Source organism: Aythya marila (assembly GCF_965140915.1).
Source record: "Aythya marila genome assembly, chromosome: 8".
In the NCBI taxonomy this organism is placed as follows: Eukaryota; Metazoa; Chordata; class Aves; order Anseriformes; family Anatidae; genus Aythya; species Aythya marila.
This window is the reverse complement of record NC_139049.1, coordinates 24669049-24686612: the sequence shown is the minus strand read 5'-3', so window position 1 is coordinate 24686612 and position 17564 is coordinate 24669049. Positions and strand designations below refer to the sequence as shown.

The 17564-nt window shown below is 37.3% G+C and overlaps 1 protein-coding gene across 3 annotated transcripts in view; it reads left to right on the top strand.

The window, feature by feature from the left end:
• Positions 1-17323, top strand: part of SPATA6 (spermatogenesis associated 6) — a 42545-nt gene extending 25222 nt beyond the window's left edge. For all 3 annotated transcript variants that reach the window (XM_082766518.1, XM_082766519.1, XM_082766517.1), the window contains 3 exons: positions 4798-4897; positions 7576-7664; positions 11343-17323. In XM_082766518.1, coding sequence (XP_082622644.1) covers positions 4798-4897; positions 7576-7664; positions 11343-11523 — 370 coding nt within the window. In that variant the 3' untranslated portion in view covers positions 11524-17323. The remainder of the gene's footprint in view (positions 1-4797; positions 4898-7575; positions 7665-11342) is intronic.
• The last annotated feature ends 241 nt before the right edge of the window (positions 17324-17564 follow it).

Below are 17564 nucleotides of genomic sequence, written 5' to 3'. Positions count from 1 at the left end.
AAAGGATGAGATATCCTTACTTTTTTTTAAGTTTCTTACTGAAGATGAAGAGTAAATAGGCACAGCCAGACTGTCAGCTACTGCTTCCACATTTTTAAGCTGTTGTTCTTTGATTTGAGGCCTTGGCTGTACGTAACTGTTTCTGCTTCATAGTAAGTATCCTGGCATTGTGGAAGCAGCATGCTTGCTCACTTATTGTGAGCATGTAAGGATTTTCATGTTGTTACACTTTCATTACAATTCACAGAACAGTATGTACCAATATAGTTTATACAACACTTTGTCAGCATAGTTGCGTTTACACTGGGGTTTACAGCCATCAGAAATTTTCAGAGAAGGCAAAACGAAAGTGCAACCTCTGTCAAGTAGACCAGTAAAACTCATTAAGCGTAGCTCAGCCTTTCTATTGTGCTTCTGTTCCAGACCACTGTATACTGGGAACCATGTTCATTTTACAGATTACTACTTCATGTCCTTTTAAGTGAAATAAATTCTTTACTTACTCTACATGCTGTATAAACACCTACTTGGATATAAAATCTATGACTTTTTTTTCCATTTCAGAGTTAATTACGTTAGAGTTTCCTGAAAATTTCTCTTGTTCTATGCATAAGTTCTTGTAGGTTGTTTTATTTTGTAGTTGTTGGCTTTTTTGTTGGCTTAAGAGTTATTTCTTTCTCTCCCTTCCCCTTGCCCCCAATTACAGTGGCGTCCTCTCCAATTGTGAAGCTGGTACTACAGTACTTCATTGATTTCTGTCCTCTGCTAGTTTGTCCTTGTATGTGGTTTTGCTCAGCGTGAAGTCTGTGTCTTTGAAGCTGATGAATTCTTCATGGAGGCCACATGCACAGAGTTGTTCACAAGGCTAGGAGGTGTGATGGTGGGGGAAGGGGTCACAATAGGCATTGCAAATATTCTGCAGCAGGCTTTTGCATTAATTCTACTGATATGAAATGTATTAGTATCTCCTGCTGAAATGTGATATTAACATTTTCACTATGGGCAAGTGAATGATTGGATTGTCTGACATTTGAAAATTCCTATTTATTACTGCTCTCAAGTATGCAAGCTGCTGTTTAACTAGAGTATATGGTTGGATATATCCTGTTTGTATTCGTAATGGAGTATTTCATCCTAATGGATAAAATTATATGCAAAAATAGCTTTGATCTTTAGCACAAGATTTAGACTCTGTGCTCGGCTGCTTTTTTTTTTTTTTCTATCAAGGTAGATGTTGTCTGCATGACCTTAAAAAAAAAAAAAAAAAAAATCCTTATCTCATAAAGAAAATAAATTCTTTTAGTCACATTACAAGGGAAAATGGTTCTGTTTCCTTGATCGTACTCGACACAACATCTTTGAAATTAATCTTGAGAAGTTCTCTGATTGATCTGGCTTTTTCTAGGTCACTGAGCTATATTTCCAAAGTGTTTATACAATCTATTGGAATCAATAAACAATTTAAACTGATGTAACTGCAGAATGTTTGCAAGTCCCAGGGAAAATTGAAAGTATGACAAAGAATACAGCTGTAGAAGTTTATTTCGTTTATCAGGACAAACAGTCATTGAAATGAAATGACTTGCCTTTCAACATTGCAATACAATACTGACACCTTAATCACATAAATAAATAGCTAGTCATTTTAAAAACACATTATTGGTCATTTTAGGCAAATGGAATCCCTTTATTTATAGTTTAGGAAGCTGTGCTTTAAAGCCTCTCTTATAAAACGTTTCCAATGGGGGAGTTAGCATATCATAAAAGGTTTCACTTCAGATTATGGGTGTTGCATTTCAAGGCAGGATTTTATGTTAGTGTGCAGTTTGGTGGATGTAAATATTAACATTATGACTTTAAATGTGACGAAGACTTAATAGTTATGACTAAAATTAGACAATGACAATACTAGCAAAACTAATTAAAAATAAGCTGATACTGTTTTTAATCATACTTAAGGTCTAGTTTTTTTTGTAAATTAAATTTGGGATGTGTGTGAGTGGCTAACATTTCTTATACCACAGCGCACACTAGTGGATTGATCAATAAAATCACCTGGAGAAAGAAATCTAATAGTTCTTGATTTAAGTACTTAAATTTCCTTCTTGCAGACATGGTCAGATATTGTCTAAATTAATACAATCGCAAGCTTGGGCTTTCGTTATTTCAAAAGTAAATACATGTGTCTCCAAGGATATTTGTAAATTTAAGATTAATATCAATGATCTGAAATCTTACATAAGAATTTCATAAAATTTATTTCCCCACGGCAATCTATTCCAACTTCTCAGCTCCAGCAACTTGAATGTTGGAAGAACAGCAGCTGCTGTATAAATAAGAGGGAAATGCTATAACTTCTGGAGTTATAGAGTCTAGCTTTTATTTGTTAAATGGGAAATGAGTTCCTATTACTGCACCTAGAATGCAGATTTTTAAACATGCATTTCAGAATTTCCTTCGTGTTAGTGTTTGTAAGGGCCCATAGGACATCTTAAGATGTTTTTTGGAGTTTCTTGATTCCTGCCTGATACGATTTATTTAAGTAGTGTGTTTTAGCAGGCATGCAGGGTTTGGTTTTCTTTTATCTTTCAAAAACTGCCAGTGATACAGCACTTGCCTTGTAATGGTGTACATCAAACTGTGTTTGACTGTGTTAAGGAAATATATATTCCTGCCTGTTAAGTGGTTTAGGCCTCTATTTCTTTAAAGACAGTGCTTTTCTCTCAACAGAAATTTACAAACCGCTTTCCTTTCTTTTCGGAAAAATTATGAGATCTTTTAATGCAACAGATCGTTACATTCTAGTATGCAAAAGAATTGAACAATATGGATTTGCCATACGTGCTGTTGGGTTTTAAATTAATTGTAAATGTTCAGGATTCTAATATGAATGTTCATCTGTGGGTCATTACAGGCAAGGATTTTCACAAAGCTGGTTATAACAGCAATGTTAAATGTCATCAGAAGTATGGAAAATACATCCCCCTATAGATTGTATGATTCATTCTTCCAATATTCTGCCATTTATTGGCATCCTTTATTGGAGAAAAACAGAAGCATTCAGAAATGGATGATTTGATTTAAGGAAACTCATAAATGGGCTGAAAATATTGGGGTTGTTTAGAGAGATTTTGGAAAGGTAAGCAATAATAAATGTGTGTAAGTTAACTAGGTACAAGAAAATAGAAGAAGCTTATGTGAAAGGAGAGAATTAGTCACTTTCGGGGCACATTTTTAATCTCTGATAACAGAATCATCCAAAAGGTTTTAAGGTGTTCCCAGCCCTGTCTGCATTACTCAAGTCAGCCTGGCACTTCCCATTTTCAAGATCCTGTTTCCATTACTTTTCATGTTGCCAAGTAACATGTTTTGGACTAAGACTTTCAATGTATATTTGGTTTGTCCTTTTTGGAAGGAACTGTACTGTTTCTTAGTAGTAATGAGATTTTCTGGAAGTTAGATAAGGTAAACCAAGCTTGATATGACCAGGCTGAGATCTTCAGAGGGAAGAGGGTCAGGGAGTGTGATAAACTTGGAGAGTAAAGATCAAAAGGCATTTCCAGTCCCACAAACCCCTCCAGAGCCCCATGTAGAATCAAGGTCCAGAGTCATGATGTTTCTCTGCTGCACTGAATTTGTGAAGCCAACTGTTAAAGACTGTCCACGTTTCTTGTGCTCGTAATCCACCCAGAGTATGGCCACCAGTCTTGCTGCTGGGTGTTTTTCCATTGGATCAAATTACAGAATCTGGGGCTGATCTACAGCTGGCTGCTTGGCTAGTGACCCATATATATCTTAGCATGAGTTTTAATAAAAAACATATCATGACTTTTTATTTTCTTCATGCAAATCAAGTTCTTGGATGTTAGGAAACATTGAAGTGAAGATGCACATTCTTGATTTAGTGCCTTGTTTCTGTTCACTCGGATGAAAAGTTTACTTACGCAATCTCACGCTCCCTTTTCTCCAGTGAATCTATTCTAGATGTTGATCTCATCTGTGTATTTGTTGGTTGGTTTGTTTTGATAATACATGTTTGAGTGTACTAAAGTCTGGAGATTGGCGTGTAAATTATCCTATTCTTAAAATCTTGTGTGCCTCCCTTATCAGTAGTTATTCTCAGACTATTAGGTAATTTCTGCCAGCTTCTGAACTTGCTGAGAAGATTGAAGGCTTTTTTGTATAAACTGGGGGGGGAAGTGCTGCAAAACATAAAAGAATAAAGAATAAAATCTCAGAGTATTGGATTTTAAATCACCCATATCAAGGAAACTACCTGTTTTTTAATGTAAACTTCACAACTTTCCATCATGTGGAATAAAGATTGTGAATTTGCTGTTTTTGAACTCCATAGGCTTTCCTGTTTGCACACATTGGGGTTATCTTCCTGTTGATTTATTTCAGTGAAAAGAATTTCATGTGTGTAATACTTCCTTTAAAAAGAGAAAAATGAAGCCTGATCACTGGGAATAGAATAACTGTATAGCTTTTCTGTTCTGTAGGGACAATACAGGCATTACAGAAATATTACTCAAGTTACAAAATCATCAACGTTTTCTGTGCTTTGTATCTTATACTGGAATTGTGGATGCATGTTGTTTATGCAGTACTTCAAAATGTTTCTTTACTTGTACCCCAGAGGACAAAAAGAATCAAATCCAGACATTGTATATGTTCCAAATAGACAGAAGTAATGCATGCTTCATAATTTAAAAAAAAAAAAAAAATCAGAGTGAAAAGCAAGTTGGAGCTTTTCAACAACGAAATATTTCTTTGTTTTTCCTCTTCCTCTTGCAGATTTAACTCTCATTGTCCTCCACCAGCAAATGGAGATGAGATCCATAAAAGAGTGAAAAATATCTTAAGGACACACAGTGCTAGACAGCGCCTAGTATTTGTAAGTTTGACTCAAACTAAATACTTTCTTTTCTCCAAGATGGTTGAGGAAGACAATTGTGCTTACAGTCTTGGATCTGTTATGATGTCTTTTCAGGCAAACTTCATTGTAGAAATGGGAATTCAGTACATAAGCTGAACTTTTTCATGCTGGTTTCAGTGGCCTCCTCATGTGGACCCTTTAGAGACAGGTGGCCTCCTCATAGGGTATAGAGGACAATTAAATTTTCTTTTTATCTGGTTCCCCTGCTTTCAGTTTAACCAAAAAATATGTTGGAGCTCTATTAAAGTACATGAAGGGCTTAACATGTTGTGCAGCTGCACATCAACAGCTGCTTGTGTCCAGCTGTTTGTAGAGCTAATATTATGCTTCAAATGCGTGCTTTTTTTCCCTCCTAATTATGTGGCTTTCGATGAAATCTAATGAGGCCATGCCTGGGACCAGAATATTTTTGTCCTTGAGGCTGATGGAATTTTGAAGTGTAATTTTAGTCAGATAGCAGTTCTTGCTACTGTGATTTTGAGAAACTCAGTTGTGGCACAGTATCTCCCTGAGCAAAGCGTTGTACAAATTGAATGACAGGATTGTCCATCTGCAGAGAACGTAGGGTCTTAAGTGTGAGAGGGGGTAAAGGAAAGGTAAGGTAAAAGGATATAAGGATGTGAGTAGGTAAGATTAAGATAAGGAGCTCTGATGAAATTATTTTTGTCTGACAATCTACCACACCGATGTTATTGATCGGTTCAAAGAGAGATGAGTTACTCAAAGTGGGGAAAGATCTTTTGCTTCAGTTTCTCCTTGTAGAAAAAGGAATGTTGACAGAAATCTGCCTTCAAAGGTTGCTGCAGTTTTAAGTCAGTATCGTCCCCAGCTGTCCATCTTACCCCTCTGCCAGAGTTTACTACATCAGTGGGAAGTGTGATGAAGAGTGTGAGAGCCTTGCCCACCTCAAAGTTCAATGCAGAAAAAGTAGATGTAACACTAATTTGATGTTTGAACTGTACTGGCTGGGAGGCAATGACTTCAGAGACTACAGTAAACTCCTGGCAGATGTCTGGGGCAGTAAAAGAAGGTTGTTTTCTTAGTCTGTTGAAGCATGATATACCAAAGAACCTTGGCTCTGAATTCCCTGTTTAGTTAGTTTAATATCAGGTCTACTTCCATTGAGGCCCAAAATCCAGGCTGCATTGTTACGCAGTGGATGGATGAGGTAAATGGGTCATCTTGAAAGTGAGGGAGTAGCAAAGGAAGTGCACACAATGGGGTGAGTAGATTTTTGGCTCCGGTTTGGATCCTCTTCCAAACTTTGGGAGTTTACAAAGTATCTCTTACTCTTTTCTATTCCAAAGAACATAATGCTAAACAACCATTCCCAGAAGCATCCATCTGTGTTTTCCAAAATTTAGTTTCCATAGTGCTCTGTAAAAATAGTGTGACTGGAGCTCTGCTGCAGATTCCTTAGGGTGTCCACTGTAGCTTTCCACTGTGACATTCTGACAGTATCATAATGTTTCCATCGTTCTTTGCTTTCCAGAACATAATTTGCCTCAGGCAAATTCTGCTGTTTTATTTACCACTGTACCCCATTTCCTCTACGCGGTGCTTTATAGTCTGTGACTGTTGAAGGAAGAGTTTTCCTGTTTACAAACACACACATTACCTTTGTATTTCACCACAATAAATTGTTAGCTTTTTTCACACCCATGCTCCTGCTATGCAGCTTATTCTGCATCTGATTGCCATCTACCACTGTCTTTACTGTCTTTTCTTCAAGTTTTGTGTTACCAACAAGTTTAATTATTTTAATTGCATGCTCTTTTTCCAATTATTTGTGATGTAGTGTGAAAGATGATTTTGTTTACTGATCTTTGCAGCTATTAGCTTCTGCTAAAAGCATCACTTAATACCATCTCTTAAGTAGTGTCTTCTCCATCCACATTAGCTTGAGTGTGGTTGAGTGTGGATGGAATTTCTACCATCCTGTCTCAGGTGGGCAACTGGCTTGCTTTAAATGAATTGTTTCGTTTCATGCTTACTTAAGAGGCCAAATATGGGTTTATTAATATCTAGATAGTATTTCGAAGGTCAGATTGCTTCTTAGCAACTGTTAAGAATGCCGCTGAAGGATCCTTTGGTATATTTTTAAAACTTATTTTTAATGTTGGGTAAGCATGTTCTTAGCCCTGTGTATGGCATGGATGTATTTGGATAGATAGAAACGCTTCTACTTGGTAAAATCCATGATACGGATAACAGTAGCTCATTACAAAAGTTGTTAATTGATTAGGGTTCTTTTTTGGTTCTCTTTTCCCCCTCTTCTGTTGCTCACTGCTTTCCTTTTGTTTCTTGTAGGTTTCATAGTATTTAACCCACGTGTTTGGGGGGATTATTGAAGCTTATGCTGTCTGCATGGTTCTTTAGATCTACAATGTCTAGAAATTCTTTCCAGTTTATTACCTGAAAAATATTATCTGAGTTGTGCTGAACTTAATTAAAAGTGTTCATAAATGGCATTTGGCTCATTACACTTTGTCCCTTTCTCCCCCATGAAATGTAAGCACTTTAATAGTTTTCTAAGTGGAAAGAATGTATTTTTGAAATGAGATCATTGTAATCAGAAACCAAGGTAATGAGAATTTGATTTTCTGGTGTGCTTTTTTTTTTTTTTTTTTTTTTAGAATGAAAGTAACTCATCAAAAGGAGACATGACTAAGACAAGAGACTCTTCTCATAAAGCACACTTATCCATGAGTGAACTGCAGAGCAGGTATGGAGTTTCTCTCTGACCAGGAGAGAACAGTCATACTCACGATATTGCCCTTTAAATTTAGCTAAAAATTTCTCTTCCTATTTTGAGCTGTTATATTGCACTGGGAAAAGGCTTCCGTAGGAGTTAGTCCTAGCAAGCTTTTTCACCTAAAAGCAAAATACAGTTAATTATCATCATACCTTTCATGGTGTTTGGAACTGTCAGTATAGTCTTCATAAAATTCTGATTTTAGCACTGGGCTTGGTCATAAAAATGATCCATGGGCGGTAGTTGTTGGATTTTATAAGCCAGAGAGTACACGTAACTTTAAAAATATCTATTTGGTGATCTTTCATTAAAATTATGGGAATGCAAAAATAAATTGAAACTTACTTAGTAATAAGGCTTTTGGGTGTATTTTTTTCCAAAACACATGCTGTAAAAGAGAAGCATCTTAAAAAAAAAAAAAAAAATGCAAATACATAAATGGTCTAGTGATTCGGTGTTTTGTATTTCAGAAGACATTTTGAAAACCTTGTTTATATGGGTTAATTATAGTGTGTGCTCCTCACATATCTAGGTTTTTATTTGAATATTTACTTAAGACACAGAATGTTTTGGTATTTGACTTCTGTAGTAGAAGTTATCAGTCCTGATGTTCTCTATGTATGTGCACAGTATTTTGTAGAACATTTGGGATACTTGTTCGAAGAAAGATACGAAGCAATGCAAAGCATTTAGGGTTGTATGGATTCTCCATTTTTCTTTATATTAAGACAAAATCCTAGAAATGTGGTGCTAAATTAGAGATTGTTTGACATTTTTAAAAAAAAAATTATTTTAATAATTAAAGTGATACAGTATTTTATAACATAGGCTTCCCAAATCACCACTGTATACCAACAAAAAGAGGGTTAGTTCATTATGCATAGCATAGTAAACTTCTGCTTGAGATTAGTAAACTCCAAAGAGTTCATCTATTTATTGTTTTTTTTAATTCCTGTAAGTTGTGGTCACTGCTGTTCAAGGGATCTAGGAAGTCTTAGATTTTTAAAGAAAGTGAAGTTGTTAGTTTTTCTGTTCCTGTGCTTGGTCCTGTATTCTGCATGTAGCCTTTTTGCTACCTTATCCTTTGTCCTGACAGCTGCTGCAATTAAATTGTGTAGGAGATGTTTCTGAGAGAGAAAGTGCAAGTTTTTGTTTTGAGGCAGCTTTGGGAGTTTGAGATTGATGCTGAGACTGCAGACTATGAAAAAAGAAGAAACAAATCCTAATACTAGAGAATCAAGAAGTGATGGGGATATAAAATGTGGCACTCAGCTTGGGAAAGGACCGGTCCTTGGGTTTAGAGGCCAGCAGCACTAATCCCATTCACTGAAGGGTGAGAAATAAAAAGACTCGAGGACAGTCCGATTGCCAAGTGTTTGCCACAGTGCTCATAAACAGGATACAAGGACAGAGAAAGAGTTCATAGAAGGACATGGTACTGTCGACCAAATGTTGGCAGTAAAGCAGATGATTGAAAACCACTGGGAGCAAGGAAAAGGTCCATGTTTTGTGAAATATTTAGTATATGATTCACTCAGAAAAGAACTTCTGGGACTCTTAAAGGAGATGTATGACGGAACAAAAGCATATGACAGGTATTTCAGAGCAGGGAGTTGCGTGCAGAAATCCTGCTGTTAATATGATTTGTGAGTGTAATTCCCAGATTGCTTAGCTCAGGTTGTCAGTTGGTTTCCAGCTGAGATAGGAGAGGGACTCTTCTCTAGGTTGGTTGTATCTATGTCCACACTAGTGCTAAACATCTCATGTGCAAGGTCATGCTAATGGGAAATGCATGCACACACACACTTAATTCTTTTTTCAGAAACAGCATTAGGAATTTGTGAAAGTTGCTATTGTTCTTTGAGACTTTTTTACTGTAGTCCTAAATGGTTGGGTTTTGAGTGTCTCTATGTAGATTCTGCCTTTAGTAGGAAATGAAAGTACAAGGCTCAATACAGGAAATGGATTCTAAGAAGAATGATGCAAAGCTGCTTATTGTGTAGTTGCAAGTGCTGCTCCCAGTGCCAGGCTTATTTGTCAGACTGAAAATTCTTAGTCAGAACTGAGGTAACACAAACTGCCAAAAGGAGGAGGTAAAAGTTCAACTGTTGATGGGTCTCCAGAGTATTGACTTGTCTACATTTAACACAGGCCTATATAACTTTTCTATTGATTTTGCTGTTTGGTAGGTTGGTTTCATTGTGTCCAAGCTGTAGAGCACAGATCACCCTCTCCAGGATGATAAGCAGGTTTAAATTTTCCTTGTGCTGTTGACTGACTTAAAATGTCGGGGCTTTATTTTTATTTTTTTGAAAAGCATGAAGGTGACCTTTCTTCCTCTTTAATATTGGAGTCACTTAGAGATTTTGTTGTTTTATGGGGTATAGATTGATACCACCATAATACTACTTTTGTTTTCTATAGGAGAGAGAGAATCTTGGAAATGTGAGTTTAAAAAAACGATGATGCTGATTTTCCTTTTCTTACCTCACCATTTTCCCTTCTTAAAATGAAAACCTTATGTTTTAATGGAGCTAGCTGCAAGTATATTTGTGTGTCCTTTGACACAAGCATTCCTTCTTGTCATGCATGTTTATTGATATGAACTTGAGGACAAAGTTTTGAGGATTGGTTTGACCATAGTAGGTTAATAAATGATAAGTTTTACATTTTGTTATATACATCTCTGTGAAATGTATTTCATTTCCTAAGGGAAGATGGTCACCACAAGCTTCATATTTTTGGTTTCTTTTTGTAGACTGAGAGCCTTTGTGAAAGGCTGAAGATAACTCAGTTCTAATCTTTAAGTGTCATAGGTGCCTAAATCTCCAAGCAGATGTGAAAAATGTCACTTTAGTAGTCATTTTCTGCTGATGATTTTTCATCTGTTTCATACTTTATTACAGTAAAATAACTCCTTTCGTTATATAACACAATCTCTTTCTTTGAAAGTCTCAAGAGAAGCAAACAATCATGAAGTTTAGCTATACACACTTCAGATTTGGCAGTGTTTTGCAATGATTTTCAGAGAATAAATTTCACTTTATAGATAAAGGAAATAATATCTCAAAGCAACTAAACTATGAGACTATGTTTGGTATTAAAACAGTGACACATAAGATGGGGTGGGGAAGGAACACCCGATTGCCATTATATCATAATGTGTTTCGTAGAATACTTAATCCAAGATGCTTCCGATAGGCCACTTTACAGCTGCAACCACAGTAATTTAATATACCTCTGATAGATTGTCTTCATACTGAAATAGCTGCTTGTGGTTACATTTTGACCTTCAAAGGACACAGCAATCCTACTGTGTTGCTCTTGCATAGGCTCAGTGCCTAGTCACACTGCCTGTCAAAATACAGCAAAATGACTGCATGCTCTTTTAGAAGTAATTCTCTTTTTATTTGGGAGGTATTGCCAAGTCCACAAGGATAGGTGGGGGAGAATTTGTGTGAATGAATAATGTAGGGTGGGTTTCCATTTCTTAGATGTAGCTGCAGTGCAGTTTTTATTTCTGTCTTTGAAAGGTAATCTGTGGTTAGCAGCTTTACATTTGGGTTTCTGCTTCTGCATTTGGATTTGTACGTCTGTTTCCTCTTATCTTGATTTGATCATTATTTTATATCTTCTTTGTGTTGACAGTTCACCAGTGCAGCGGAACACCACTGTTCCATTGGATAATGGTGAATACTGGTCCAGTCGTGCAGCTGTATACAAAGGGAAGTCTCACAGAGCAATCTTTGAAGACAGTCTCGAGAAAATATACAGAAACATGTACCGAAAAGCTTCTGGCATTGTTTCAGACCAAAAACCACACTCCTGATAGCAATCTAGCTGGAAATGCACAGTACACAATGTTGATATTTCTTATGAAAACAATTTTTATGTGACAAATATTTGTACTCTATTTTTAAGGTATAATTATGTCTGGGCAGGCTTTTGGAGAAATGGGGTTTTGGCCTGGGTTGCCACTTGAATGCTATTAGCAGAACCATATGCACCCCACTACCCCCTGCATCATTATCAGGAGCAACACCTCCTCCCTAATAAAAAAAAAAAGTACAAAGCCAAAAAAAAAAAGTACAAAGCCCCTCCACAGTTAATTAAGATGGTGTTGCTCCTTTGAGACTATCAGAAAATAGTCATTTGAAGACAAATAAGTCTGTTGGACATTCCTGCCTGACATAAGTCAGGTTTCAGCTGCAGTCAATTATTATTTAAATAATTAAATCTGTTCAGTAACATAAATAGAATTGGTTGAAGAAGCAATATGTCCTAGTGTTCAGAGAGGGTGTCTGAGGGGGAGGCAAATGCAAGTGTTGATATAAAAGCGTCTGCTCTGGGAAAGAGGGAATTGGAATGGTTTTCTAGAAAATTGGGTTTGGATTGTTTATTTTTGAGAAAAGCGGAAAAAAAAAACTCTGATACTGACCTACAGATATGCTTTCAAAGTAGTTTCAAGCACCTTTAATCACAAATTTTCAAATAATGTCAAATTTTAAAAGAAACCCACACAGATCTTTGTATCAGAAGAAAAGTTGTCTTCACATACCCTATGTGTTTGAAAGTTTCTAGGTTTTCTTGAGTGCAGTCATGACATTTACCATTATACTTGTGATTTTTAAAAATACAGATAGGAAATGAGTGGGGAGGGGGAAAGACTGGAGCTAGCCAGCAAGCTTGTATACCCAGTACGGGCTTTCTGAAGTTCCTGCATCACAATCCCACCTAATTTGGAGCCTGTCCTTCCCAGCCTGCTGGGATCCTGTTGGCAAAAATCGCATCCTTTTTGCTAAAGGCCACCAAATGTTCATCAGCAGTTCAATGCTTTCCCCAGGGATGGAACCTTTTCAGCCTTGCATTGAACAGATCCCACATTAGCAGACCAGGGCAAATTGCCCATCTATTGAAAAGCAGAATGTTTTAAAAGGGCAAGAGTGTCCATCTCCTGCTTCCTTTTAGAATGGGGGGGGGGGAAACAAATGCCTATTCTGGCTCCTTCCCTGACTGAGCGAACAGATTCAGTTACACCAATGCCATATTACCTGTTAGGATTGGATAAAGGATAAAGCTTGCAGTACAGATGGCAGAACATCTGACTGTAACCTGCCAGCATGCAAAGATAAACAAAAAGTTGGTCTACTCTGCCTTCTATCCTTTAATGCTGAGACAACATAATTGATTTGAGAAAGCAGTTGGTGAGCAATTATGCTAGTGGGAAAGCACATTGAAAGGCTGTGTGCTTCTGTTTCAGGAAAGGGGACTCTCAGAGGAAGTGTCTTCCATATAGACATTTCTATTCCTTGTAGCAGTTAAACCAGTTGAAGTGGATTAACACTGATAACTTCCTGTCCCTGATGCCATTTAGCACATTACTGCTTTCAAAGGGCATTAGCTGCACAGTCTTATGGATAAGTGTTGAGGCATGCTATGAAGTAGTATACTTTTTTTGCAGTTTTGCAAAATAAAACTTACCCAAGCCATGCCACTGAAGGCATGATGGCTGTATTGTGCTACCCCAGTACCTGGTATGCATTCATTAGTATGTTACTACTCTTTAGTAGTCCATAAAGGAAGAGTTTTTCTTGCTGCATATGAAAATAAATATATCCAAATGGTTCCTAAATAGGCACAGAATATTCTGAGAGAGGATTTTCCAACCTTTTAGCTTAAAATTAAAATCTGAAATCTGAAAGTTGCTGCAGTTTCCTGTATGTGTTTGAGCCTTAAAGATTTGCTGTTCTTCTCATGATGACCCAGTTTTCATTCAATATTATCTGTGTTTGCCCTTGCTGGTGTCACAGCTTAATGAAAGTTACTGTCTTCTGAAGGATGGTTCTCCCCTTTGGCCTCATCTCATTCTATGATAGGGAAGTACTGTTTGTTTTTTCCCTCCTTGGCAATCCAGCATTGCAAACTTTAATCCAATTAGCTCAACGTGTAGGAGGCTGAATGCTGAGGCTTTGTTTTTTTGTGTGTGTGAATGAGTAAGGATGCAAGTTGCCTTGAATTCAAGACATGAGGGAGGTTGGAGGCCAAAGTAGAAAACCAAGGTAAGATTTCTGAGGGGTCCAGAAGCAGGGGGGTATATTGTTTAATTCCCCTAACTAAAGAAGCAAAGCATACAGTAATATGGCAACCTTTCTTCTTCCATCAAAGGCTAAAACTAGATAGGAGAAAAAGAAGAAAGTGTCATATATTGAATTCTGACCAGCATGAATATTGTCACTGAAGCCTTTGAAGGCAGTGTAGCAACAAATGAAGCAGATAGATCATGAGTGTTGGCCCTGCTCCAGCTGCAGAGGGAGATGGTGTGTACGTCTTTTTGAGTCAGCTGCTGCAGGATATGTGTTTCCCTCTTGGGTCAGAGTCATTCCACAGCTTATATGCTGTGATATGGCACAGTGCTTTTCCAAGCAATGTGCTGGAAATCCCGTTAGTTAATGGAAATTTTTTCTATGAAACGTGACTTAAGTCTTGAAGTACACTATCTGTCCATAAAATCTTCAGGCCACTTGGTTGTTTAAAGCTTTTGGCCCCTTCCCTGTTTCCTTAGCTACCTCTTCTATTAATACGCATATAGCTCAAGTGCACTGAGCACTGCTGCTCCTTTGCTACTGCAGTGTGTGATAAGTATAGGTTCAGGCAGCAAAGCAGTGTAGTAATAAACTGTAATTGTTTAGTGCACCTTGCCTTCTAATACAATTTAAATCACTTCTATCAAATGCACATTTCTAGGCTCCTGAGTGGAGTTTTAAATAGCATTTTTTTATGCTCATTCCCACTTTTTTCCTTCCCCAAAGTGGTCTGTTAGTGACAGTGGGATGGTGTAACTCCACACTCATCGTTTTACCTTCTGAAGGAAAGCTACCTACTTGAGTCTAGTAATAATGGGCTAGATTAAGAGAGAATTAGTGCACTTTCTATCAAGTCTCTCTCTTTCTCTTGTCCTCCCCAAGCTATTACAACCCATGAGTATTTTCACCAAATGTTTTGCAGAATCCAGTGTTGCTTGCAGTATGCAATCAGTGTAATATTTTAATGACTCGATTTAATAAATCAGAGTTTGCTTCCAACTTGCTCCCTCTCCTCTCTCCTATAGATCACTTTATATAGCTTAGGACCTTGGGATGGCTCAGTAGGCAGGTAGTTTGTCTACTCATTCAGTAGGATGCCAAATCCTTTGCTGAGTAATAGTTGCTTTGGAAATCACTCAGTCATTGACCTGTTGCGGATTAAAGGCAAAAATGTCAAACTCTTTAATGACTTGCCTTATCAAAGTTTTCAACAAGAAGAAAGGAAGCTTAAATTGGTCCGCTGGGGACAAGAGGCATAGGGATGGATAGAGTAAGGAACAGCTTTGTGAGATAGATGGACAAGAGTGTTCATAGCCCAGATCTGAGAGGCTTAGATGATGAGTGCTGTTCTTTAGACTGTGCATCATGTCTGAATTTTACTATTGCTTAGGGGGTTGCCAAAATGGTGAGTGGAGAAAGAAATTACCTATAGAGGTTGGGAACCTGTTTTGGGGGTAAAATAACAGAACTTCTACCTCTGCTCAGTGTTAAATTAATAGTCTGTGCTAAAATCCTTCTCATTGTTACCTCAGCTGTAAAATGGGGAGTTTGTGCTCCACTGAAGCTTAATTAAATGACTGTAAAGTGCTTTGGGATCCTGAAGTGAATGTTACAGAAATTATTTTGTGGAAGCCTGGCTGAAAAGTCCCATCTCATCTCCAGGTTACTAAAAAGACCTTATTTTAATTTTCCCACTTTTATTATTTTTTAATTAGACAATTATTAAGCAAGTCTTAATCTTATCAAGATAGAAACCTGATAAATTTAAGAAACTATTGAAAAAGACAATGAACTACTTTACTACATGTGCTTTCAGGAGTTTGACTTTACCATGGATATCCTAATCAGCTTATGTCTCTTGTATGATATGGGTTCATTAAACTCATACTAATTGATCTTTGTTTGTTTGTAATCTTAATGTTTTAGCACTTTCTTCTAAGAAGGCTAACCAGCACTATTAACATCTGTCATGTTTTGTTCTCATCCTCTTCCTAGGAAGTAAGGGGTACAAAGGTGTGTGCAACTTGACAGTGGAAGCATTTCTGTGGTGTGTTGTAGGTTTGTCAGAGAAAGTAAGTTGGAAGGAGTCTCTGCCTTTTCAGTCTGTTTGCAAGGTATTACATTATGTAGTTCTGATCTTTCTCATTTTTAGTATTGTTTTCTGGAACACTGAACTATGCAAGAATCTTGTAAATCTTATAATATGTAATGTCTTGGTCATAGGAAAGCCAACCATGATGTTAATTACTTCACTGTTACAGAGTGATCATTAGCAGGATGCTGACTTCTCAAGAGATTTAAGAGGCAAGAAATTTGGGGAAACTTTTAAATGAGTGAAAAATTAGCTTCTTCACTGCTTATTTGTAGTGAAAACGACTGAATCTAAGAGAGAACAGCATTTCTGTGGATGATCTTAATGAGCTACCTCAGTAACAAAAATTATATCTGGTGTAGGTGAGGGTCTCTGGTAGCAGCAGAGAGCCAGTCTTTGCCCAGTTCCTTTGAGTTTCAACAAATAAACTAGTGTTGTGGGAAGTGATGAAGAGCATCTAATATCCTTGTTTCTGTTATATAGTGAACAATTAAACACAAACCCCAATGCTTTTGTTAGTTTCTACTGCTTTGTCCATGGAATTCAAAACATTGTCAACCAAACCCCTTAGAAGTTGAGGCTGTAGCTCTGTTAGCAGTGTTGGCTTGTCAAAGACATTCAGTTTATTCCTTGTTTGTCTTCAGTGAGAAACTCTGAAGTGCAGTGATAATTTGTTTGAACGACATGGAGGAACAGTAATCCTTCTCCTTGCTTTATCAGCGTGGAGATTCTTTTCATATTTCTGTTCAGTTCTGGGTGATTGTTTCTGACAGAGAACTCTGCATGAGATGCCATCTTCTCACCTCTACCTCTTCAGCGGAGGGAGCCTGCTGTTGCTAAGCAAGGTCTCTTTTGGTTCACAAAGATTTACAGAACCTGAGGATACAGCACAAAAACTTTGTTCTACTATCAAACACTGATGCCACTGAATGGAGAGGACCACACGGGGTGGGTGTAGGAGGTTGAAAGTCAGGGTGAATCTGGGGAGATGTTTGGTGAATGGCTTTCCATGGGTTATGGATAATTCATGGTAAACAAATCAGCGTACCCCACAACCTGTGGAACTTATAAATATGTGTTGAAGTAACCAAAGCACCACTTATGTTGCTGAATGGTGGTAAATTATAATGCTTATATTTGTATTGTCACACCGACTTCAATTTTGGGATGTTGAGTTAATTGTGTTGCTACTAAGGCTGTGTGCATGAACTGCTTCATTCAGTACTCCAGTAGTAAACATTTGCTAAGAGGTTGCTTTCCCTGCTTGCCTTGTTTTCACCACAGTCATCTAGTGTTTACATACATTTTAGCCTCTGTGCCATTTTTGAAGGCTTTATTTGTCTCATTTACGTTTTTGGTTTGGATAATACTTAAATATGAAATCCATCTGTGAAACATATTGTATATTCACGTTGAGGGGTAAAACCAGTTTTTAATTAAAATTTTATACAGCGCTTGTATTTCACTTTGTCCTGTTTTATTATGAAACACTTCAATCTTCCTCCTAAAACACATATGTCTTGTGCGTTTCAAGATGTTCCTTGTTGCTCATGCAGAACCAGTTTCTGAGCTCTGTCAGCAGAGTGCCATATGTTCTGGGGTTCATTTAGCTTCTCTGGCGTTTGTGTAGGCAGCATATTGGATGTAATGCAGCTAAGCTCTGCTCCATTCTTTTCTTTGTAAACTTGTCAAGAG